The following is a 25,945-nucleotide window of genomic DNA, read 5'->3' as shown; positions in this document are numbered from 1 at the left end:
AATTAAGTTGAAGTATTTTTCTTATTTTGCACAGACACTGTTAACATTTGGAAAGCCTTGTTGCATTCAAGAATGCATCCAGTGGGGCATCACAATAACATTAAGCATGTTGTGTTAATTCCACAACAGGAGATATGTGATGTTAAACCTAAATTGGCCTAAATTAGTTTTGAGGAAAAATAACCTACATATCGACATCGGTATCGGCTGATATCGGAATCGAAAATTGAGAGTTGGACAATATTGGCATATCGGATATCAGCAAAAAAGCCAATATCGGACATCCCTAAATACAACCAATCAAATTTGGTGGCAAAGCCGCCAAACAGGAAGTGAGCACATCTCAGCAAAGCTTTGATGTATGAAGTCCAAATTTGGTATAGGGACTTGGTACCTGACTGTGAGGACGCAGTAGGAAATTGGCATCATTTGGCCTCTATAGGGGGCGCTGCAATACAGGAAGTGAGCTCGTATCTCAGCACCGCTTTGATGTACAAAGTCCAAAATTGGTATAGGGACTTGGTACCTGATTGTGAGGGCGCACTAGAAAATTGCCATCATTTAGCCTCTATAGGGGGCACTGCAATACAGAAAGTGAGCTCATATCAGCAATATGGGGGGTGGACATTTTGGTCATATCTGAATACTGGGAGGGGACATGTCCACCAAATTGTCTGAAAGCGAATCGGGCATACACTCATGCCAAAAACAAGCTATTTTACACTACTGACAATGTTCAAAATACACTTTTCAAAGTTTGTTTTTGACGTGAGTGTATGCCCGCTTGTATGTTGTATGTGTATGTTTGCTTTCACTGTAAGACAATATGGTTTTAATGCAAACAACATTCTTGCTCAAAACTCCACCAATGTTTTTGCTTTTGGAACATTCCTTTAATGCACATCACCTAACCAACCGCTAGCTGTCGGTGTCCTGAATACACTGTAAAAAAACGTGATCTCTGTGGACAGCCCAGGCTCCAAAAACAGTAACAAAAACAACCTGGGCAAACCTAGCCCATAAAAACATAAACTGTTCCAGCAAATCACAGACAGGCATCTATGCGCGTTTAGGAGAGTTTCAATTGCACAGGAGGGAGGGGGAGGAAGAAGTGAACAGAAGTGACGTTACCCAGCATCTCTTAGAGCACCTTTAACAGTTGGATTTTGTAGTCAAGGTGCTTTCCGGTTTTCTCTGACTGTTTTAAAGTGGGGCTATATCGTCCAGTATGTACTCACAGGGTCTGAGTGCCTGCTCAAAAAGAGCACAGGTGTGATCATTGATCACTCGTTTTCCAACCTTTATGCATCGCAGTGTCAGGTGTTGTTAAAATATGAATGAAAACACAGAAGTGATCGGATAGGGCCAGATCTTTGACGGCTGTTGCAATGGTGAGACACCTTGTGATGGCAAGGTCCAGGGTGTGGCCAAAGGATTGTGATGGCCCCTGTACATATTGGCTACGTCTACCGCCCTTGATTGCAGTGAATGAAAACATGCAATAATGGCTCTTCCCACCTGTGTTAGGTAGTAGTCTGAATCAACAAAATTTTCCATGATGTTGAAATGATCTGTGTTTGGGACATCTTCAAATGTGACTTTCATTCCCAAGGACTTCAAAGCCTGTAGAATTATTGAAGAAAACATGTTATGCAGTTAATAAAGACAACCTCTTTTTCTTTTGACTAATGACTTCACTGGGTAAATAAAACTTTGCTACAACAATAATTATAGGCAACTGGTGCTATGACATGAAGGTCTTGATTTGCCAATACCACCCATTCGCTTATTTCATGTGGTGGCCATTTTGCAATGAAAACAAGGCTGAAGGGAGGAACAACGTCACCTGTAGCACCAACTGTAGCGACAGGGTTATAGTATGTTATTTGCACATGTTTAAAATTGGACATTCTTGTAATAAGGGAAGGAAATGTGTTAAAAACAAACCTATATCGCAAGAGCACAGCTACAAACGCTTTGCTACATGGGGAATCGTACCACCCGACATCTCTAAATAAAAACCTTCCCATCTCCCAGTTCAGTAGAATCAGGAGAATCTGTAGCTCGGAGGACGACTATCAATCTCAAGCAACCATTTTGAAAAAAAAGGTTCAAAGAAAGGGGCTACAAGGATCAATGGATTGGAGAAGCTGATGTCCCAAGATCAATGCTTGAATAGGAGAACAAAAAATAATAAAAAAATGGAATCAAGAATATCATGTTGTGTACAGTACTCCCCAATTGCCAGGGACATTGAACAGAGTGTAAAAAGACATTGGCACATCATTGACTCTGACCCAAGTTTAAAAAAGATTTTCCCCAAACCACCGCGTGTGGTCTACAAAAGACAACCAAACCTTCGGAACATGCTGGTGAGGGCGGATTTACCCCCTCCTCCTCCCCCCACACACTTTCTGAGTAACATTCAACCAGGCAACTATAAATGTGGAAACTGCCAACAATGTAACTTCACTAGTAAAACTCACTTTTTTAAATCACCCCCATACCGGTAAAAAAATTCACATCAAGGGTATTATATCCTGTTTAACAAAAAATGTGATCTATATGCTTAAGTGCCCATGTGGCTTGGCCTACGTGGGGAAGACCACAAGGGCACTTAAGACTAGGATAGCAGAGCACAGATGTGCAATACGTAAAATGGACATGAAAAGTTCAGTGGTAGCCCATTTTAAAGAGGCCCGTCATAATGTGCCTGCCCTTAAATATATGGGAATTGAGATGGTAAAAATGCCCAGGAGGGGGGGGGGCAATATTGACAACTTACTTCTCAAACGTGAACTATATTGGATTTACACCCTGGACACTATGGCACCAAGGGTATGAATGAGGACTTCAATATCAGACCGTTCCTGTGACTATTTTAATGACTACGTGAAAATCTTTAAATAATGGTACTTCTGTTTCGTGTTCTTCTGTTTGCCCTTTGGAAGTGATTAAAGACTGTAGCAAAAGTTTTTAACATGATGCTGTATTGTAGTCTCCTGGATAAAAATAGTAACCTTGTGATTATATAGACACCTTATCATGCTTACTTGAAATTATTATGGCCATAGGGCCTGATGCTATGTCAAGTACTCTGAATAGACTTCTCTGTACACTCCAAGACGTGTTTTAGAAAGAACTTCAAAATATGTACTTATGTTTGTATGTATATATTTTCTGTATAGTTTTTGTATATTTGGTAGAGACTGGTGTAGTGTGGTGAAAAATATTTGTAGATGTCTGTTGGTACCTTGGGATGCACCTCTCTGCAGTGGGTGTGCCTTCCAATCAGAACTTGATTGATGTATCATGTGACCCTTTCTACCTAATAAGTATGACGTGTGTCTATTTTGATTCAAGTCTGATGAAGAGCGTGTAGCTCGAAAACGTTCACTTGGTGAAATAAAAGATATGGATATGCGCACCTCTACCTTAGCTGCATGTTTAAAATGTAAAATTAGTATTTTAAAGACCTCTAAATGCAAAAGTGTGAAACAGCACTTGTTCCCTTAACATGGTAGGAAAAAGTGCTGAATGCAGTTATGAATGCAATCCAATGACAGACAGCCTTGAGCTTGATCGTGAATGATGTTGAAAAATGGGCTGAGGAGAAATGTTATATAATGCAGTTCAAATGAAAGAGTACAACAACAGGATAGAGGAGTAGCCGACATCAGTGATATCAAAGGTAAGTTAACAATTTTTGGTGTGCTAGCTCAGCAAACATCAAAATGATAACATGATGTTAGCAGCTTACTTTTGTCATAAATAAAATTAATTTCTGTTTCTAATTTGTGGTAAACTATAACTATATATAAATATAACCATAGAGACTGTAGTCCTTAGGTTTGGAGAAAAACTCACTTGTGTTTTCCGTGATCTGAAATTAGATGTATTAATGTATAATGTCTAATATGACCTGTTATGAAGGTAAGCTAATCTCTATGTTAGCCGTCTCAATCACAAAAATTTAGGAAGACTGATTTTGATATGCCAGTGCATTCATTGACTCTAGATGTTAACCCACCCTAGCTACCAAGATAGTGAGATGACATTACCTTACCTAACCTTATTGATATGTTATTTTTGCCTTTTTTATTCCTTTAATTGACAGGACAGTAGACAATGACAGGAAGCGAGTGGGAGAGAGAGTCAGGGTGGGATCCGGAAAGGACCACGGGGCGGAAATCGAACCCGGGTCGCCGGCGTACAGTGCAGGTGCCCCAGCCAGTTGCGCCACAGCTGGGGCCATGATGTTGATTTTACATCCAAATAATTTTGGTTCAAATTGATTGGTCAAATCAAATTGGTTGAACTCGAGCAAAAGCTTCCACTGACTCACACAAACAGGATATGTTGTGAGGAACTTGTGAGGAAAACTATGACTTGAGAGGGAAAAATACATTCAAGAGGGAGAAAATAAAAGTTTGAGCATAATATGATGATAATGCACATGGTTATTTTGTGTGTGCTTGTATGTTTCACAGTTGCACTTGTGAGTGGGATATTTACACATGTGAGATGTTAAAATTCTCAAAATTCTCATAAAATTCTCATAAATTTGCTCATTCTCGTTTTGACACTGCTCCATATATTTTTCATAGACCAAATGGTCAAGTCAAACTGGTGAAACCACTCTAGAAATGTATTAATAGCTAGCCAGCAATATTTTGAATATTTTGAAATTTCCACTCTTCTTACATTAAAGTAGTCTTCTGACTGTCTCCGGAACTCTGGGGAATCGTTCTGTGCAACAGCAACCACAATTTCTGAAGTAGCAGAGGAGACTTTAAGCTGCTGAAGAAGCTGTATAGGGCTGTTATGCAAGGCTATCTCCCTATGTAAAAAAATGAGAGTTAATCAAAAACACATCTCAAAAGTAAACATATATTTAACTATACGTAACATACTGTAACTACTCTAAACATAATTGGGCACAGTGAAAAAAGATAAAGCAGCTGTGGATGGCTTAACACTTTGAGTGCCAAAAAGGCAATACTGCGTTTTTAGCTTTTTTTTTTTAAATACAAAAATAGACACTCTAACACATTATGTGCGATTTTGGGAACTCTATGATGAATAGAACTGAAATAGATGACGATAGAAAACTCATGAAAACGCACGATCTGCTTCAAACGATCAATCATGCTTTTGATGATTGCCGCTTTGGGTCGACATGCACGTCAGCTCAAGAAGCAGCACCAGGTCTCGCTAGGGCACTTCCCGGAAACTTTACAGGCAGCATTTCTCAGGTCAAACAGCGCATATTTCATAAAAGACGCTATATCTCCATTTCTATAAAAAAAACAGGGATTCTGATGAAAACTAGCCACTGTTTAGCTTGGGATTTCTCAGGAACAGAGGCACGTAGAAATACCCACTGAGAGCTTAAAAAGTCTCACCTTTCAAACGAGCCATAGCATGTGTCCATAGCTATAACATAGAATACGCTGTGGCCCTACAAAAATCGTCAACAATGATCTAGATTGTTGGCACTCTGGGCCAAAGCTTCCGAAAACAGTGCGGCATTCAAAGTGTTAAGAGTATGTCCATGAGAGGACCAGGAGGGGGTGATGCATGCTACGTCACCGATTTTGAAGAAACTTGGCCAGTTTGAAGGGTCTACCTAAAAACTCAAAAAGCCAAAATAGCACACAATTTGAAACAACCCAGGGGGAGTTAGGACCTCCTTGTTTTAGGCCATAAAACCTCAAAAAAGGCCCAAAATTGCACACAATTATTTTGTGTTTGGGTCTTTCGTCCACACGTAAACAGTGTTTTAGCCCACACAGATATTTTTTTAAACCCTTCTAAAGAGAATGCTGGTTTACTTGGATCTGTGTGGACATCCAAAACAGATATTTTTACAAACAAGAACATGATGGTTACTTTGGGTATTGAGTGTTAAATATATTACAATGTTTAAGAATTCATGTTTTTTCATTCATATATGTAAATAAACATGTATAAGTTGCTATTAGTGAATTAATTGGGAGATAATCGAATCGGACTGAAAAAATAAATCGTTAGATTAATCAATGCATCGAAAAAATAATCGCTAGATTAATCATTTAAAAAATAATCGTTTATCCCAGCCCTAATCCTGAACCACCCCTTTAACGCACTGGCAGACAAATTTGCTTGTTTTCAGGATGACACATCTTAAAATAAGTCAAACTTTTTTTTAAATTAAGTCAAATGATTTCACAAAAAAGCTCTGGTTAAGTCTCTTTATACTGAAAACAATACCAACTAGATTTTTTTTTATCTTGATATAAGATTAATAACACTTGGTTAGATTTAGTTAGATAAGCAGTTTTTGCAGTGTGAGCCCACAATTAGAATTCAAAATTGTTACCCTTCAGAATTAGTAAATCAGTAAATTCAACACATTCGAACCACTACATACTGCTCAACAGATGTAACACAAACCTTGGACAAACTGTAATCATGTTATCTTGAAATAAACTGGTCGTCAAATGACAGATATAACTCATCAATGAGTGAGCTTACAGGCAAATGCAACACAATGTTTACCCTTGCCTCTAATAGGCGTTCAATGTCAGAATTTCACCAGTAGATTGTTATACTGACGGCAGGTAAATTCACATTCAGACACAGTGACAGTTAGGTTCCATTAACACAGGTCAACTTCACAGTATGAACAGAAATACCCAAAAATATGCCTAATAATAATCAAAATGTCTTAATAACTATGGTCTTCTACAAATGTGCATTTAGTGTGGTGAGTGTGTGGGAATAAGTGCTGGTAGCAGTTCAGAATGTTCACTTTGACTGGAGCACCACTCAGAGGAGTGTATGTGGTGTACGTGTATATTACGAGTGCAGCAAATAGTCTGCAATGTTCACATTGTCCGTTGCACTCGTGATGTGTTGTGTCAGTGTGTGCACGCCACGCGGCAATGTCGGAGGTAGTTTGTGAGCTGACCCAGCTAACACATGACGTTGCAGCGTGCAGCGTCTTCGCCATAAAGTTGTCATTTGGTCACCGCGACATTACCTTCTGGCTACGTTGTTGCAACGTCACAGATACTTTGCAAGACAATGTTGTCACTTGGTACCATTAGTAACATTGCAGCGACGTCGTGACCTGGTCAGCTGATGATGTTGCAATTTGGTACCGTTAAGAACGGTGCCACAACATTGTGATTAAGTCAGCTTGTGACATTGCCATTTGGTGTTATGGGAAACGTTTCCGCGACGTCTGCCTATGACGTTGCCATGTATGACGTTGCCATGTAGTATTGTGAGTGATGTTGCCACAACATCATGATCAGGTCAGCTGATGATGTTGCCATTTAGTATCAGGAAATGTCCCCGCGACGTCAGCCAATGACGTTAACATGTAGTATTTGGAGTGATGTTGCCACAACGTTGTAAACGGGTCAGCTGATGACGTTGCCATTTGGTTCCGTGGGAAACGTCCCCGCAACGTCAGCCGATGATGTTTCCATGTAGTATTTGGAGTGATGTTGCCTCAACATCGTGATTAGGTCAGCCAATGACGTTGCCATTTGGTGCTGTGGGAAATGTACCGGCGACGTCAGCCGATGATGTTGCCATGAAGTATTTGGAGTGATGTTGCCACAACATTGTGATTAGGTCAGCCGATGACGTTGCCATTTGGTGCTGTGGGAAATGTACCGGCGACGTCAGCCGATGATGTTACCATGAAGTATTTGGAGTGATGTTGCCACAACATCGTGATTAGGTCAGCCGATGACGTTGCCATTTGGTGCTGTGGGAAATGTACCGGCGACGTCAGCCGATGATGTTGCCATGTAGTATTTGGAGTGATGTTGCCACAACATCGTGATTAGGTCAGCCGATGACGTTGCCATTTGGTGCTGTGGGAAATGTACCGGCGATGTCAGCCGATTACGTTGTCATGTAGTATTGTGAGTGATGTAGCCACAACATTGTGAACTGGTCAGCTGATGATGTTGCCATTTGCTACCATGAAGAATGGTGCCACAACATCGTGATCAGGTCAGCATTTTACCTATTGGTCGGGGATCGAACCAGTAGGCCATGACTGCCCCAAATTAGTTAGAAATATCCACCATAATGTATTCAGATGTATATGGGGAAATGTATTGGTAATATTTGTAAAGATATATGTACATATATATTGTAACATATATGCACAATATATGTTACAATATATGAGACCATGCACATACAATGTATGCACAATACATTTAGCAAGTCAGTCCTGGGCTTTTCTTGTTTTGTAGCCTACTGTACCTCGATGTCTGTCCATCGTAAAAACAAAACATGTCTGTAGACCCTGCTTATTAGTACAAGTTGTTTTAAAGCAGAGACTCTGACATGGTATAACCACCGAGCTTCATGTTAGGGTCCCACAAGGAAATGTGTCTAAAACATTGAAAACATGATAATGTACATTACTTGTGAATCTGTTTCCATTGCATGCCATATGGTCTGCTGTGTTGTGCTAATGGAACAGTGCTAATGGAGCAATGCCAAGCTAGATTACATTTTCCCATGTTAAAACCATTTATCACATGAAAAACAATTTAACAATTTTATTATCATGTGATAATAACAACGGAGTGTCTATTTACTCCCCTGGTACGAATAGCCTTGGCCACACAGCTGAGCTATTCACACCCTGTGACATAACAACAAAAAGACATTGCTCAGGTGCACAAAAAACATGGTGGACATTCGTTTTTTCGTCAGCAGAAAGTGAAGAAAAGAAGATATCTGTTCAAATTAAGTTTTAGATTAAACAGTTGTGTTTTATTTTCAGAATCTTCGTTCAGTGAACACATACAACCGTCAGTTTGTTAGTTAACAGAAATTTTGTGAATATGACGCTCAGGCCTATAATCTACAAGTTTACCTGCAAACACTCCTCTAGGTGTGGAAGTAGACAGTGCAGAGGTCACAGACATTGTTTAGTACATGGGAGACCGGGGTTCAATTCCCGCCTGATGCGTTTTGGCAGAGTGAGTGCTCACGTGTACCAACTCTCTGTAGAGAAGGTGTGCAATTTGAACAAGAAATCGGTTCTCAAACGGAAGTTTTGATTGCAACAATTAGCTAGTTAACGCACCAGGTGTAAATAGCATACATTACTATACACAAATAGCAAATACCTGTTGCTCGTTTTTTTATTTTTTACATTGTGTAATCAATATGCCAGAGTAAATGCATGGGGGTGCAAATAGCATACACTAGGAATGGGCATAATTAATCGACAATCGATTGTTAGTCATTAAGAATTTCGTCGATGACGTTAATTTGTTGTCGTTGACATTATACCACCCGGGGACAATATTTGACGCTATAGGCTACTCAGTTACCTACGAGTTTCCGTTTTGATTTATGAAGAGTTCACGGTGAAGTGTGGCGTGGGACTATTTTATTGTTAAAAACGAAAACATTGGTTCACTGCAAACACTGCAATGTAATAATTGCCTACCACTATCAGTGCACGAGCAATAGAAGACATTGTTTTGATTTAACTCAATGAAATAAGAGCTCTTAATATTTTATATTGTTGGTTGGTTGGTTTTGTTGTCAATGAAAAGTCGTTGTCCTATACCATGGGTATTTTAGTATATTCTTTATCTTCTACTGTCCTTATTGCTTAGTTGTGTTTTTTATATTATATACTTTTAATTACTTTTTTTCTGCTGTTAGAGAATGTTGTGTGTGATGTCTGTATGCTACTGAGACCTTGAATTTCCCCTTGGGGATCAATAAAGTATCTATCTATCTATCTATCTATCTATCTATCTATCTATTCAACACGTCGCTCTCAAGCTGTCGCTTGCCGCCCCCTTCTGAGCTTGCAGGCTGAAGCAGTATGCCTAGGCTACTAGGCCTACTACATTTAAACACAGCTGTTGCTGCGACTGAAGGCATTCCAGCCTACGAATTTAATAAAGTAAATCATGCAATTCAAACTCAATGTAGGCTACTTGGCTACGCAATAAGATTTCCATTACAGCACAGCGCACCTTTTGAATGAATGAAAGCGGCTGCCTTGTCGCAATAAACAGCGGGTGAAAATCTTGACTCTTTCAACTATATGAAATGTAATAGTGAGCCATCAAATACCTCCCAGATTTCAGTGCTCATCAGTCCCAACATTGAGTAATATAATTAAACTGTCCAAAAGTAAATTAAATCACAAACCAAACGGAAAATCTTCTGCTTTTGATAGCGGTATGCGCTCCAAACAAAACAGATGTCTCACATTAAAACGCACGTAGAAATAAAGGCCTGCTCAAAATAGCCTATAAATAAAGCCCTGTGCTTTGCGCAGCCTAAGTAAATAAAAGACCCCGGCCATAATTTGAGGATTTACGGCAGTTGTTTTTAAAGCTTTGGCTTGGCTTTGTTAAATAGCCTAATTAATTGGCTAATCTCTCACCCTCTTTCTCGACTCCGTGCCTTGGATAGTTTTGAGTTACATTTTGACAAAACCTGTCAGATCTAAGCATTATTATGTTTTTGGTTAAGTTATTGTTTAACATGATTCTTTTTTATAATGTATTATTTTGGAACAAATGAGGGTCTCTGTTTAATCTGAACGCCGACTTGCATTCCGCTGCTTTAGAGTACCGCAGCGCAGCGCTTAATATCTTCAAGTTTAGCCTAACCAAACGTACAGTTTAACTGCCACAAGTTATTCTTCTTGTGATAAAGATCTCATTGAGGAAAAACACACTGTATTTTTGTATTTTCATTGCATTTTTAAATTTATAAAAAGTTAAATAAATCATGAATTTTAATAGGCCTAGAAATATTAATGATTAATCAATAGTTGATTGTTAATTCTCCCGACGATCGACTAAGAAAATTTAATTGAATGCCCATCCCTAGCATACACTGACATTTGTACCAGACGGGGAGGATTGACTGAAGAATGTGTAGGTATTTGTGGGTGCCCACATCAAGGGCTTATGGTTGGTCTGGTTATGTTGCTGATTGGATCAGAAACTGTGGGAGCAAAGAAGAGGAATGACCAAAAACGTTGGTGGTACTTCTTGGTGTCCTCATTAAGGGTTGGTGTTTTGTTTGTTGTATACATGTATGCGTAATTCTGCTTCATGAAGATGAACAAATACATTTGCTTATTTCACAGAAAAATATAAATAGCCAGTTAGGGTCTACAGTGCAGAGTTGGTAAGTTATGGTAGGCCAACTTGCAGTGAACATACAAACAGCGGAAAAACAGGGGAAATTCTTTCTCTTGTAGCTCTGTAGCCTCAGGTGCGCACGTAGACATAAGGCCGAACATGCAAGCGCCAATGAATCGTGCTCTCACGACAATCACGCCGTTAAACTTAAATAGGTTAACATCACTCTAAGTTCGCCTTCAAGCAAGGAAAACGATGATTTGAAGACATCTGTTTCGTTGGAAGGGCAAGGGGTAGCAACAGGGCAACACAGAGACAGGCCCGATGGCAGGGCTGTTATGAGAGTATTAAAATATGGGATATTCTACGGGAAAACATTAAAACGGCAAGACAGCTGGGAAAGTTAAAATACGTGATAAACACGGAAAAAGTTAGCATGCATTGTTTTCGTCCCCGTGAACAGGGATTATTATGACCGTAGCAGTTTTTTTTTTTTTTTTTTTTTTTTTCGCGATGCCCAAATTTCCGTCAATGATTCCCGGGACACTGAAAGACCGGGTACACGAAACTTGGTGGACATGTAACCCCACATGGATAGCATGGAACCATCGTTTTGCGTTTTGATCTGTAGCCCCCCCGCTGAATTGGACCTAAAAAGGAGGGTAGGGCAGACACAGTTTTCTGTGAATATCTCGAAAACCGAAGGGTTTAGGAGGACCATTTTTTTTGTATGTTGATCTCAAGGGGCCATGTCAACCCATTCCATAACACACATTTCATGTATAGCCACCTAGTTAAACACAAAAAAAGTAAAATGAGATGGTGTAATTGAAGGTATCTGTGACCTAACATAGTCAAAAAATGCATTTAAATTGGAAGTGTAGGATCATTATGACACCCTCTGAATGCACGCCAAGTTTAGGTGGAATTCGTTCATGGGGGGCCACACAATAAATTAATTTATGTTACTATACACCAACTGGCCTGTAGGTGGCGGAGACAGTTTTCTGTGAATATCTCGTAGTTTAGGGCCTAGGAGGTCCACCTTTTTTTTTTTTGTATGTTGATCTTAAGGGGCATGTCAACCCATCCCATTACCACTTATTTCATGTATAGCCACCTAGTTAAAAAATTAAAAAGCAAAAAATTAGGTGTTTTCATCACAATATCTCTGGCTGACAAGGTCAAAACTGCACTAAAGTGTAGGATCGTTTGACACCCTCGAATGCATGCCAAGTTTTGTGTACTTTCGGTCATGGGGCCTTACAATAAAATAATTTATGTGTACATTTAGTGACGTACACCAACAAGGATTCCGGGACACTGAAAGACCGGGTACACAAAACTTGGTGGGCATGTACCCCCACATGGATAGCATGGAACCGTCATTTTTCGTTTTGATCTGCAGCCCCCGCTGGACTGGACCCCGAAAGGAGGGTAGGGCAGACACAGTTCTCTGTGAATCTTTTATGGTATGTTGGTCTCAAGGGCCCACATCAACCTGGCTCATAATCACTCATTTGTGATTTTTTAAAAAAAATGAAAATGCAATATTATTCTGCTTTAATCGCCCCTATCTTCAGTTAAGATGTTCAGAACTGCACCAAATTTTATGTGTATGATTGACCTGGCATTCTCTGGGGGTATGCCACGCTTCAGAATTTCATCCATGGGGGTCTAAAAAAAATTAGGTTATGTGTACATTTAGTGACTGTACACTCATTGGCCTGTAAATGGCGGTGCACACATATAAACATGCACACACACAGGCACCCACATACCATCGGTATTAGAACGGCCGATACATAATTACAAATTCAGTAGTATCAAAAGAAAGCCAAAATAAATATTCATCATCATCATCATGGCTGCATTTTCAGTATTGGCGATAAGTAGTCGTTTGTTCACTAGATGGCGCATCGTTGCAGTGAGATGTAATTTTGTTGGAAGTTAAAAGTGGGTTGGAAAAACAATGGACACTTCATACAAGGACTGTAATTTACCGCAGCGAACATCTAATAAGGACAGGACGATGTTCACATGAAGTGTAATTCCCATTTCTTCTTGAAGCCGAAATAAATTTGAGAATGTTTATCGGACATGCTTGGTTTTTACTGCAGGTACGTTAATCTTGTAATATCAATAAGGACCTAGGTAATGTTACCGTTAGCGTTGGTTGAGTGATGGAGGCTCATTTGATTGATTGCATTTGTAGAAAACTATAAATGCGGTTATACCAAGCAAATTGATAGCAGCACTGTTTGTATCTTTCGACTGTCATTTATTGCACGTGCTACAAAATCATTCTGTGCAATGGAAGATTTACCAACGTTTCACCGGTCTGATACAGTTTTGCCTATACACGCATTGAGACTGAGGCGCCTGTTTATTTTGTTTTTTTAAGTGCGTGCAGGGTGTGAGAGGGGAATCGATGTGCTTTGATTCCAGCTTGGTAGTTGTAGTCGGTGAAATTAAAAAAGCACGTGTGTGAAGTATCCAAACAATGACACCTTCATTTCATTATGGATGCTTTAGCAACACACCTTAAGCTACTGTGTAGTGGGTCCCATTTAGAAGTGGCTACTTCATTCGCGCTTTCCTTGACTCATGGAGCTGCGTGAATGTTATTACAACTTTTCGCCACGATATGGCAGTTTAAGTCCCGCTTGATACTGTAAGTCGTAAGCCATTGGTTTCCAAAGGAGATTTTATTTGTGTCGCCAGCATAGCCTATTGACAATTTATGTTGTAAATAGGCCTACCTTATAATCCTACCTGTAGCTTAGGGAAGCTAACAGCTTTCTATTAGGATCTAGTTTGTTAGTTACAGTTTTGTCATAACTCCCTAATGCATTTTTGCATTTAGAATAGCCAGAGCATGTATATCTCAATCTGAAAATTAAACAATATCGGGTGCCTATGGACTAGGCTGGGTGAACCCAGCCTGATCTGCCCGCTATTTATTTTTGATTTCTTAAAAGATTGAGCTTGGTCTGATGAAAGCCAGACTAGCCATGGACCTCAGTTACACAATGCAAGGGAACATGAATCAGCCTATATTTGCACGAACAATCACGGACAACAGCTCTTCAACTTTGGCCCGTTAAAATGTGTATGAACAGTCTAGCGACGCATTTCATCAAGGCCCATTTGGACATGTCAGTTATTTGCACCACTGGTTAGATGTAAAACAGCATTTCGTTTCAGACTAGGCTACTGTTACTTAATTTGTGCATTAACAATAACGTTTCAGACTACTGTTACTTAATTTGTGCATTGACAATAAAGTATTACATGAAATAAAGATGACTAAAATCTTATGTAGAAGAAGAAACATTCACAAAAAATCCATCCATCCAAAAATGACCTTTGTTTTTGATAGCTGTTGAAAACGGCATGGAACTGACAGAGATGTTTTTGTTTATAAATACATAAAAAAATAAATAAAAAAAAATAGCATTATGCTGATACCTTTTGCTTTTCCCAAATACAATGTAGCCTACAGGTGTAAGTGACCTTTCATCAATCCAGTTGCAATGGATGAACTGTGATGAACTGCCCTACTTGTGATTGTTTAGAGATTTTAAAGGTTTTATAACAATGCTACATCTTCTTTGGCTATTCTACAATCTATTCACCTTTTCAGCACCAGTAGGCTACTTTCTGTGCAGCCGCACACACACACTCAGGCATGCCAAACAAGCATACACAAAAGTTTCAAGAGTGGGGGATGGAGTAAAATATGGAGACAAATTGAAGTGTGATTTATTTTCGTGGAACGGATGTACAGGACTGAGCGGCGGTCATATTTTGTACCGCTATGCAGTACATCTAGTTTGTCATAGTATTAACAGAGACGGTTGATAAATGTATATTAAGGATCTTTGTTATTAATCACATATGATTATTTGTGAAATTGTGCAAACAGGCGCAACACATTTGAAAAGGAAGGACTGGTAGCATGCAAGCTCACGGGAAAGATTGATTTAAGAACGTTATCACAGTGTGTGGCTGTGGCGCGGGCGGAAGACAGCGACAATTGACAGGGGAGGGTCATGTCTTTTTTAACAATTCTGTCGGAGGGTCATTGAACAATTTCTAGCAGGCAAGAGAGGGTCATGCAACTTTTGACTGAAGCACACAAAATTCCTCCAGTGGCCCCTTCAATAAATAACGAACAGTCCATAGATTGCTGCTGGGCTTGTCTTGGTTCAACAACTCATTGCCGTCAAACGCATAGCCTATCTCGCGGTTGCATCCATTACAAACAAACATGGGATGTGAACGTCTGGGATTGTGGAGAGCACTAAATGCTCTACTGAATAAGTACGAAGTCAAACCTTTAAATGAAATACACTCTTTAATAAACAAAAAAACAAAAATAAACCGATGAAGTAATAAACTTGTGACCATCAAAAATCGTTTATCGCCTGTAACTCCGTGATAACAGGACGTAACAGGAAGGCATTTGGCTGAGCAACGGCTGAGCAATATAATATGCTCTATATTTTGTCCAAATGATGTCTGTCTATCATCGTTGCACTCGGAGAAAACCAGAATGTTTCATTTGTCCTGCGTTTCTTACGGCTGCAAACGGGATTCACTCACAGTTAACCAAATATTTCTTTATTAGGGCAGGGCAGGCATATTTCTGGCTATTACATTATTTCTAAACCAGTCTGCTAAAGTCTGTAGTGAAGTCTGTGTAGGGTTTTCCAGGCTCCATTTCTTTTTACGAGACACCCTGCTCACTTGAGCCATCTACCGGTTGTTTGGGTTGTTGCAGCGTCTCACTGGGAAAATACAAATTAAAGTCGCGTGATACCGCGTGATCCCACGCGCGGACCGCGAGTGAAGCTGGCCAAGTCGAAGTACTGCCCACTGTAATTGATAAAATATGTCTTGTCTTCATTGTGGGATAGTGAGAAATGTAATTTCAAACTCTTTGTATGTCTGGCGCATGTGAAGAAATTGACAATAAAGCAGACTTTGACTTTAATTTGATATGATTGGTTAAGGGGTTTATGGTGCGAAATATTTTAGATACTCGAAGATGAGTCATGAAAAGATATTTTCACTTCAGTCGGTACATTTGACGTGGACAGCCGGATGCCACCTGCACTTAGTTGGAGTTTACCTCGACTGGAAACCACACAGCTGGATAAACTGAGGTAATATTATCAATTTGCTTGTTAGGTAAGCATTATATTAGCAAGTCAGTAAAGCATTCCAAAGCTGAATAAATCAATGGGCGCCGCGTTTCTAAGTTGCACTACGTTCTCTGACATGAAATAAGTTGAGCGATATTTTTACTCCTCTCAATATGTAGTTCTAGAAAAACAAGATGTGAAATCACAGATTCTGTCAGAAATGTAATTAACGTATTGCCTGTAGTGAACTATTTTAGCTTGCTAACTTCTAAATGACAAACACTGTCTCAACATTTTTTAAGATGGCATGACTTGAAATAGACGATAGCACTCTACTCCTCTCAACATGTAGTTATAGAAAACATGATGTGAAATCACATATTGTGTCAGAAATGTCATTAATGCATTTCAGCACCTTTAGTTATTAGGTGAAATGTAATCTGTCTTTATCTTGATGCCAGCCAGGCAATCAGATTTAGCTAGCTAAATATTTGAGTTACTCAGAATGCTTCAATAGTTTAGGCTACCTCTTCTTTTGTGGGTATGTGCATACACGCACACATCTGTAGTTTTGTGATTTTATTTTGTAAATTTATAAAGGTATTTGTATGATTTTGCTGTTGTTTCAGGTGGAGGATGAGAAGACCTACACAGACCTTCTTGCAAGCCTGAAGAGGTAGCTGACTGCTGATGAGCTTGTGCTCACAATGCTGAAGACCATGAGGGGATGGAGGAAGAAGGTATAGATTTAGGTGGCGTGCATAGGGTGGTGCAGACTTCCACTAAAACACTGTGTGAAATAGACTTGTTATTAGAGTTGGGTATCGTTTGGGTTTTATCCAATACCGGTGCTAAATCGATACTGTTAAAACTTTGTTTTTAAAATGTTTTAAATTAAAATGGTCTAAAGCATGAATTGCTTTTTTTATTATTGATAAGACCAATTTGAACATGAAATTGAACTGTTATATTCAATTTACTATCAATATCTCATTGCTCCTATGAATAATACATTTAAATGTTAAAACAGCTTGCCATGCATGCACAATGGTAGGCTAAAGCTCTGCTTTCTAGTTTATCCACTGTAGGCGGTTTGCCATAAGGTATGTTAAAACCGCTTTCCATAAAACTGCCAGGTCATGGACAACGGCATTTGCAAGCAAGCTAATCTAACAGGGACTCTACTTTCCAGTTAATTCAGTGTGTTCCCAAATGCTTCAAGAAATTTAATGTCTTAACCCATAACACGCAATAGTTTTGAACATGTTAGGCTACATGTCAGTGTTGAAGTGTTTAGATTCCCAGCGCTAGCCTAGTAGGCATTTTAACAGCAACTATGTGGTGCACCCCTCTGGTTTATACTGTACAGTGTTTATGTTAGCTAACTGTATATGGATGTGTTGCTATCAGAGCAAGACGTTAGAGATGGCGCATGACATGAAGTGATGCCTCGTATATTTTTTTTTTTTAAAAAGCGCTATTTAAGCACGTTGTTATTCGATGCATTACTACCGTTTGCGTCGGGACCGGTGCCATATTAAAACCGTGTTTCGGTGCCCAACCCTACTTGTTATGTTTTTTTTTTATTTTTATTTTTTTTTTTATTTGCAAACATCATTGACATTACAGAAAATGCAACACTACGACATGCACATGAATACTACATACGACAAACAGACGTACATTACATAAACACATACTGTAACTTAACAAGACATCACATTGACTTGGCTTCCACAAACATAACACAACATAACATTAATAACAGAAATGCTAAGGATGATTTAAGGCCCAGGATGATTACAGATATGATTATCAGGGATGAAATTGATGACCGGAATGAAAAGATGGGGGGGGGGGGGTGCGGATGGTAGCTCTAAGAGTGTGAATGAGGGGGTGTTGGGAGGGGGGGGGGATGGGGGTGTGGGGTAGTGAGTATGTGAGGATGTATGTGTGTGTGTGTGTGTGTGTAAAGATATGTATAAGGCTGGTTTGCTGTTGGGCCAGGAGGAGAGAAGCTGGAACATAGAGAGGGAGAGAGGGAGGGTTTCAGGAGAGGAGTTGTAATTATTCTATTAATGATAAGTATAATAATAGGAATAACTGATTGCCTGGTTGATTGCCTGACTGATTGCCAACCTGGGCACCCATTAATGGCCACAGTTCCACCCAGCCCCTGCAGTTATACTGCGACGAAGCTGACAGAGGGGAGGACCTGCGTGCCACCCATCGCCTCAGGCCCCCAGCATATGCACACATCCCCCACTACCACGACCAACCACACCTGCCCCCAGACCTTCACCCAACACGCCACTCTTGACCTAAATATGTACAGTATGTGAATGGCTAGGGTTGAGGGGTCTATCTAGAATGTAGCATTAAAAGAAGTGGGCATGCATGGTGAATATCTGTCAGGATTTCCCCATGCACACCACACTTACCCTGTGTAAGATGTATGCCTCAACAATGTGTGCATTAAAATAAGTGAGGCATGCAGATAGACACCTGATGAGGCATCTACCTGCACTCCACTCTTACCCTAGCCTGTTTTGTAGTTTTTGTTTATGTATGTCACCCAACATGTAGTGCGATTAAAAGAGAGTAAAGCGTGCTGTGTGCTTCCAGGACAAGGCGTGCATGAGCCGCATGAGGAGGGTGCACACCGGGGCCCAGGGCCAATAGATAACCCACAGGACCCAACCAATGCCAAAACCACACAGCGACCGCCAGGACCCGAAGTCTCCCAAGCCATCCAATGGGGCACCGCAGAATAACGATGGGAGAGGCAGAGAGAAAGAGTGAAATTAGTAAAGTTATCAGAGAATGTAAATAAAAGGGGGAGGGAAAGAAGGGGATGCTATTTATATTACTACTACTACTACTACTAATAATAATAATAATAATAATAATAATAACAATAATAGTTCCAGCTACCCCCCCCGCCTAGTGTTCGATGATATGTGTATCTGTTGATGAAGTGTGTTATGATCGTGGTGGAGATGGAACTCAGGCAAAAGAGGGTCAGGACTGTAAGTAGGTGATAAAGGGGTACCAAGGAGAGGTTGTATCCTGAGTATTGATTAAGTTTGTAGTTGATAGGTTTTCTAATGATATATAGTCTGTTAACAAGTTTTTCCAATGAGTGATGTGAGCTTTTTCTTAGATTTCCAGTTCATGAGGATTGTTTTCTTGGCGATAGTCAGCTACCAGTAGTGTTTTATTGCCGGAGTTGCTTAAATTGACTGTGGATGTATCACCAAGTATGCATAAGGAAGGGATGCTGGGATGTGACAGCCAAAGATGGAAGAGAGAGATTTTGTGACACTCACCCAGAAGTGGTTGATTGGAGTGCAATGCCAAACCGCATGAATGTATGTATCTGGGTTATTTTGTGTGCAGTGAGTGAAAAGATCCGAGCCAAACCCCATTTTTGCCAATTTATGTGCAGTGAAGTGGAATCTGTGAAGAACCTTGTATTGTATTAGTTGTAGATTACTATTCTTTGTCATGAGGTAGATGTTTTTGCACATTTTGGTCCAGAAGTCGGCACCGGGAGTAATTGATAAGTCTGATTCCCATTTGTGATATGGCAGGCCAATTGTTTTTTCTGAACAAGATATAATTTTGTAAATTTGGGAGAGTATTTTTTTGGGAGAGGGAATATTAAGCAGCTCTGAGATTGGTGGGGGAATGTCAAGGTTAGCTGTCTGGATGTTAATTTTTCCTAGGATAGATGATTTAATTTGCAGGTATTGTAAGAAGTGTTTACTCTCGATGCCGTGCTTCTGGACCAAACAGGAAAATGAGGCCAGATTATTGTCTTGAAGAATGTGTTGAAGGTGAGTGATGCCCCTTCCCATCCATGTGTGAAAGTTAAGTGTTTTTTATTGACGGTGAAATCTGGGTTATTCCAAATCGGGTGCGAATTGATGGTGCTATAGGTGAATCAGTGATGTGGTAGAATCTCCACCAGGCTGTCAGAGTAGCTGAAATTGTTGGGGCTTTGAAGGATGGATGTTTTTTTTGACCGACTGACTGCAGAAAGGGAGATCTGAGATTTTAATTTCTTTACAGATTGTTTGTTCTAGGTCTAACCAGGTGTTGTCTGAGGGGTGGGGTGTAGCCATTTGTGGATGAAGTGGAGCTGGTTGGCCAGGGCATAGTGCTGGAAGTGTGGGGCCTCTAGTCCTCCCATTGCTTTTGGTTTTGGAGAGTGGCGAGTTTGATCCTTGGGGTCTTATCTTTCCAGTAGAATTTAGTGATTAATGAATCGAGAGACTTAAACCAGAGGGTGGTGGGCTGGGTTGGAATCATAGAGAATAGATAGTTTATTTTGGGCAGTATTGTCATTTTGATTACTGAGATTCTGCCCATGATGGATAATGGGAGGTTCTTCCAGCGTTGAAGGTCATCATCTATTGAAGTGAGTAGAGGGGAATAATTTAGGCTAAATAAGTCTGACAGTCTGGGGGGAGACTTTATCCCTAAGTAAGTGATATAGTTAGTGCAGAGTGGGATAGGTGAAGAGTTGGCTGTCACATCCCAGCTGTTGGGATGTGATGGGAGAACTGCAGATTTATTCCAATTGATTGAGTATTCAGAAATTTTAGAGAATGTGTCAATGAGTTTGATGGTTTCTTCTACTGATGTTGTGGGGTCTTGAAGAAAGAGAAGAATGTCGCCAGCATAAAGGCTGATTTTGTGATGCATATATGGAGTCTGGACACCTTTGATGAGGGGTTCTGACGGATGGCAGCTGCTAGGGGTTCAATGAAGATTGTAAATAGTGAGGGGGAGAGTGGGCACCCCCTGTCTAGTTCCCCGTGAAGAGGAAACTTTGTGATGTTAGTCCATTGGTGATTACTGTGGCTGAAGGAGAGGTATATAGAAGTTTAATCCAGTTAATGAACGACTCCCCGAAGCCAAACCTCCCTAATGTGGAAAACAGGAAATTCCAGTTCACCCTATCAAAAGCTTTTTCTGCGTCCAGAGTTGCTATGATGGTATTATCTTGAAAATTTGTAGAGTGATGTTGTTATGTTTTTTTAACTCATGTTATTGTCCCAGACATTTGTGGTTTTACCAACTGGAAGGGGTGGGAGCTTGTGCTTAGTAGGCCGTTGTATGCAAACAGTACAGGGGCATGGGATGAAGAGTTTCACAGGTTTCTGGGATTGATCATTTACATGGGGTTCACTTCCCTCCCCAATATCCTTTGCTACTGGAGAACCAGGTCTCTGCAGGGATCAGGGGACGTTGACCAAATGATAAGTACATATGGGGGATGGTGGGGTTGTGTGTATATGTGTGTATGTGTTTATTCTCCACAGACTTGTTCTATGTAATCCACTTTCAAATGTTTAGAACACATTGATTTTTGAGTGATGTTGAAGTTGACTGTATTCCTAGCTTTTCATAAATAATAATACATTTTATATATGTATATATTTTCATATTATACTGATTTATGTAAGGAAGTTGTATCTGTTGAATCAAATGTATTGTATGTCTCTATTCGGAAATGGTCTTCAATAAATAAGTTGTGGAAGTATACTTACTGGTAACTTACTGGTAAGGTATGTTTTTTTTTTAATGTCATTCTTATTGACTGAAGCATTTGCTTATAATAAATTGTTAGACCAACAGACCAAATAAATCTAAACCATTGTATCTGACTTAATTATTAGTTTTTATATTCCAATTCAGTCTTTTTTGTTAAATAGCCCACAACTTGCTGAACATGTCATACACTCTATATCAGGGGTCTCAAACTCAAATGAGCTGGGGGCCAATTCTGCCAACGTCATCTGATTGGAGGGCCGGCTATTTCTGAAAATGCAATGTTCTTTTTTTCAAATACCACACAAAACTGCAAACAGAAAGTGCAAGTGTTTTTATCTAGTTTTAGACACCTGTGCTAGCCACCTTAGCTTATAAATAAAATAATGATAAAATAAATATTAATACAAATTATAAAATAAATGAAAAACATAAAAAACAGGTATGTGTGTGTGTTTCACACCAAATAAAAATATTTCCTCTCATAACTTTTTTAAACCTGGCAAACTAGGCATCAGGGTTAAGAAAGCAACACCATTGGATTTTTATATCAAAATTTAAAAGGCCATGGCTTGAAAGTGGTCAGAGATAAAGTTCTACTGTAAATGTAAAAATCTTTGAGTAAAACAAAAGTTTATGAAGGGGGTAAATTTACCCATCTAATTTGTCACCGGATGGCAAGCACCTCAAATTATGCACCTTTCAGTAAATACTGGATGAACACATGTAAGCAGGTTTACTTTCCTTTTTTCATATTACCCACATAACAAATTAATAGAAAAACACCTAAGATGAATACCAACACCCAAGATGTTGTGGTTTAGTAATAGATTACTACAATATAGGCCTACAATAAAGTATTCTGGTCAAACAGTTCCTATCGCGGGTAATCTGCAGTACCCAGAAGTTCGCATCATATTGCGGGTGACTTTGTAGTTCTTTAGAGCCCTATTTCTACTAGCCCTGCTGTCTGTACCACATCCATTACGGACACCATCATCACGATTACCACTGCAACCTCCAAGCTATGTTGGGCAGAGGGTCGAAACAAGCATGGTATGCTTAGTGGACACCGTTGTATACACGCACCTCCATTCACAGACGCACCGTGACTATCACTTTCATAGACGATCGATCATAATCTCCAAAAGGATATTCTCCTTCAGAATTAGAATAGGTGAATAAGCTTACCTAAGACTTCATCACACGTGATTTGGTGTAGGCCTGGCTATTTCTGCTTAATTTCTGCTTCAATTTCTGCAACACTATGGCCTGCATCGCTTCCGCGTCATTACAAATGCACGTCTTTGTGTTTTTCGCGTGTAATACAAGTATTTCCTGAAAACTTTGCGTAGCGATTTTGGGTTTGAATCAAGCTCTGGATGTCTTGCACATAGTGGAGCAGAGTAGGCCTACAAATGAGATTTGTCCCCATACCTGGATCTATCGCCTATTTTAATCAGTATCGTTGTTTGTCACAATTAATAGCCTCAAGGGCGGATTACATTATTATTTTTGTCATACGTCATGGGGCGAATTGGGCAGGACGCGGGCCGGATTTGGCCCGCGGGCCGGGTGTTTGAGACCCCTGCTCTATATTTTTCTCTATCTTGTAGAGAAATATGATGAAAATTAATTTTTATGTGGATGAAATTAAATTTTGACAAATTTCGGATATACATTTGGAGAGGATTTTCAAAGACTGTTCATTATAATCAACATTAGCATATGTATTTTCATAGAACTGATCCTTCTGATTACAATGGTATGTATTATACTTAAAGGAACCGTATGTAGGATTTTGGCCAAAACTGGTACTACAATCACTTTCAAAATACTGTAGAGCGGTGTAGGTGGAGGGTGGCGGATCAGGCTGACAACATCAGTTGAGGGCTGCAACTTCACTTTTTTAAATGACGATATCCTGGCCGGACTACTGTTGTCAGTGATTTGTTTGAAATGTTGAGAGAATTTGAAATTAGCATGATTTCCTAATGTCTAGTGACAAATCAGGGCCATTTTATGATTAATTAAATTACATTTCTTACATACGGTTCCTTTTAGAAATAAGGTTTTTTGTATGAGGAGGTCATCCAGCAACAAAAATGTACTGTAATGTTCGGCACAGTACTAACCTTGAATGCAGCTTTGATGGCATGGATTGTAACTTTTCTGTGTTTAAATCTGACAGCAGGAGGGATGTCAATGTTTTATGCAATTTTGGGCCATTTTTTGAGTTTTTTTGGCCTAAAACAAGGAGGGGGTCCTAACTCCCCCTGGGTTGTTTCAAATTGTGTACTATTTTGGCTTTTTGAGTTTTTAGGTGGACCCTTCAAACTGGCCAAGTTTCATCAAAATCGGTGACGTAGCATGTACCACCCCCGCCTGGTCCTCTCATGGACATGCTCTTAATGGCTCAATGAGAGCTGCTGCCAAAGAATCTCTGGAGCCAAATTGATTCTTACTTGGTCATCTTGAGTGGCTCATTCACAGATGTGGAGATGATTGGTACAATATCATAAATCCCACTCACAAGGAATGCACCTGCAAATAAGCAGTGACACTTTATTAATAAAAAATGGGTAAGACAGGCCTATACTGTGGCTAGTTTCTAAGATTTGGGTTGGAGAGGTTTTTGGAATTATATAAGTGAATTACAGTAAATGTAATTGTAACTCTTTCCAGTTACTGAGAAAAAAAACTCAATTATATCACAGTTACTAATCAAAAGGTTGGTGATTACAAAGGAAATATATTCAATCATATTATTCTCTGTAAAAAGCTTTAAAGCGTATGAGTATGAGTAGAATGTATCTTTCTGCTATCTAAATACACACCATTCGTGACAGCATGTTGTGCTCAAATTTTGAGTGTTGGTTTTGATTGGTTCTCTTGTTTGAATTTTGTACCTTAAAATCAGTTAGCACAGGACACGATACAGGGCCTTGTTACAGTGCCCCCCTCATCCCCCCGTACTGTACATCAATTCTATGCACCATATCAGGAAGCACCATAGTGATATACACATCGTTTGAAAGCTGAGACTCTCAGGAATCGATACATGTAAAACTTTCTATGAAAAAATGTTTTGTGCATTACAGAAAATTGTAGGCCTATCATATCAAAATGCTACAATGTGTGTGTACACACTAATCCCAAACACACAATAATTTATGATGTCCCCATATGTGACATATGGGCAGTGCATCGTGGTCTCTGACCCACTCTGTAGCTGGCAGGTCATAAGGGTCGATGTTGTAAATCTCGACAAGCTTTTCCAAAATACCGCTGTTTGGCACTTGCATTTAGCTTCTCTTGGTAAGGATCTTCTCCTTTGCTTTCCCCTTCTCAATTTTTGTTTTGTTAGGTTTTGTGTGAATCCGCTCAGTGGACTACATCTCAAGTCTCGAACGAGGTACGTCACCAACGTGGTGAAATGATACGGCTATTGGGCAAACAAGCTGTCAATCGGGCACCCCAGCTTTGATTGACAATAACTTGAGCCTACAGCAAGCCTTGGAGAACCCTACAAAACACCCTTCAAAACTCATGCAAACACGTCACAAAGCAACTTATTCCATGGAAAATCCAAAAGGATTATTTTACTGAATTAATTATTATTAACTTCTGCTTTTAATCATATCTGTTTTACTTAGATTCTTCTACTTGAAGCTAACTTGGTTACATGAAGCTTACCGGGCTTCGACATGAAGCTAACCAGTCTTACATTTTACTGCTTGTTACTGTATATACTGATTTAACTGTGTACGTGATGAATAAATCTCTCTGAATCTGAATCTCTGAATCTACTGACAATAAAACTCTTACTACACAAGAACCCTTCTACTCTTTGAGTAGAAGCATAATTTTAGTCTCAAATGAAAGCTAACCCTATGGAGTTTCTTGTTTGTATCTACTGTAGATTGCATGGCAGTGACTGTCATAGAATTAAAGAAGCACTATTTCACATTAATCTGTTACTGTGCCTAAAAGTTTTCTGACACTGAGCTTAACGCATAGGTATGCCCACTTAAATAAATTTGTGAAAAATTCATATTTTACTCTATCATCATCTACTTTGAGTTACAGCTTCAC

The 25,945-nt window shown here is 39.6% G+C and overlaps 1 protein-coding gene across 1 annotated transcript in view; it reads right to left on the bottom strand.

Moving 5' to 3' along the window:
* afmid (arylformamidase) overlaps positions 1-25,945 on the bottom strand; it is a 92,774-nt gene that overhangs the window by 19,469 nt on the left and 47,360 nt on the right. The window contains exons 7-9 of the mRNA XM_048252411.1: positions 24,316-24,394; positions 4,705-4,840; positions 1,519-1,623 (exon numbers count right to left, since the gene is read on the bottom strand). Coding sequence (XP_048108368.1) covers positions 1,519-1,623; positions 4,705-4,840; positions 24,316-24,394 — 320 coding nt within the window. The remainder of the gene's footprint in view (positions 1-1,518; positions 1,624-4,704; positions 4,841-24,315; positions 24,395-25,945) is intronic.

Source organism: Alosa alosa, chromosome 9 (assembly GCF_017589495.1).
Source record: "Alosa alosa isolate M-15738 ecotype Scorff River chromosome 9, AALO_Geno_1.1, whole genome shotgun sequence".
In the NCBI taxonomy this organism is placed as follows: Eukaryota; Metazoa; Chordata; class Actinopteri; order Clupeiformes; family Clupeidae; genus Alosa; species Alosa alosa.
Note: the sequence above shows the minus strand (reverse complement) of the source record. Positions and strands in the feature narration are given on the sequence as shown.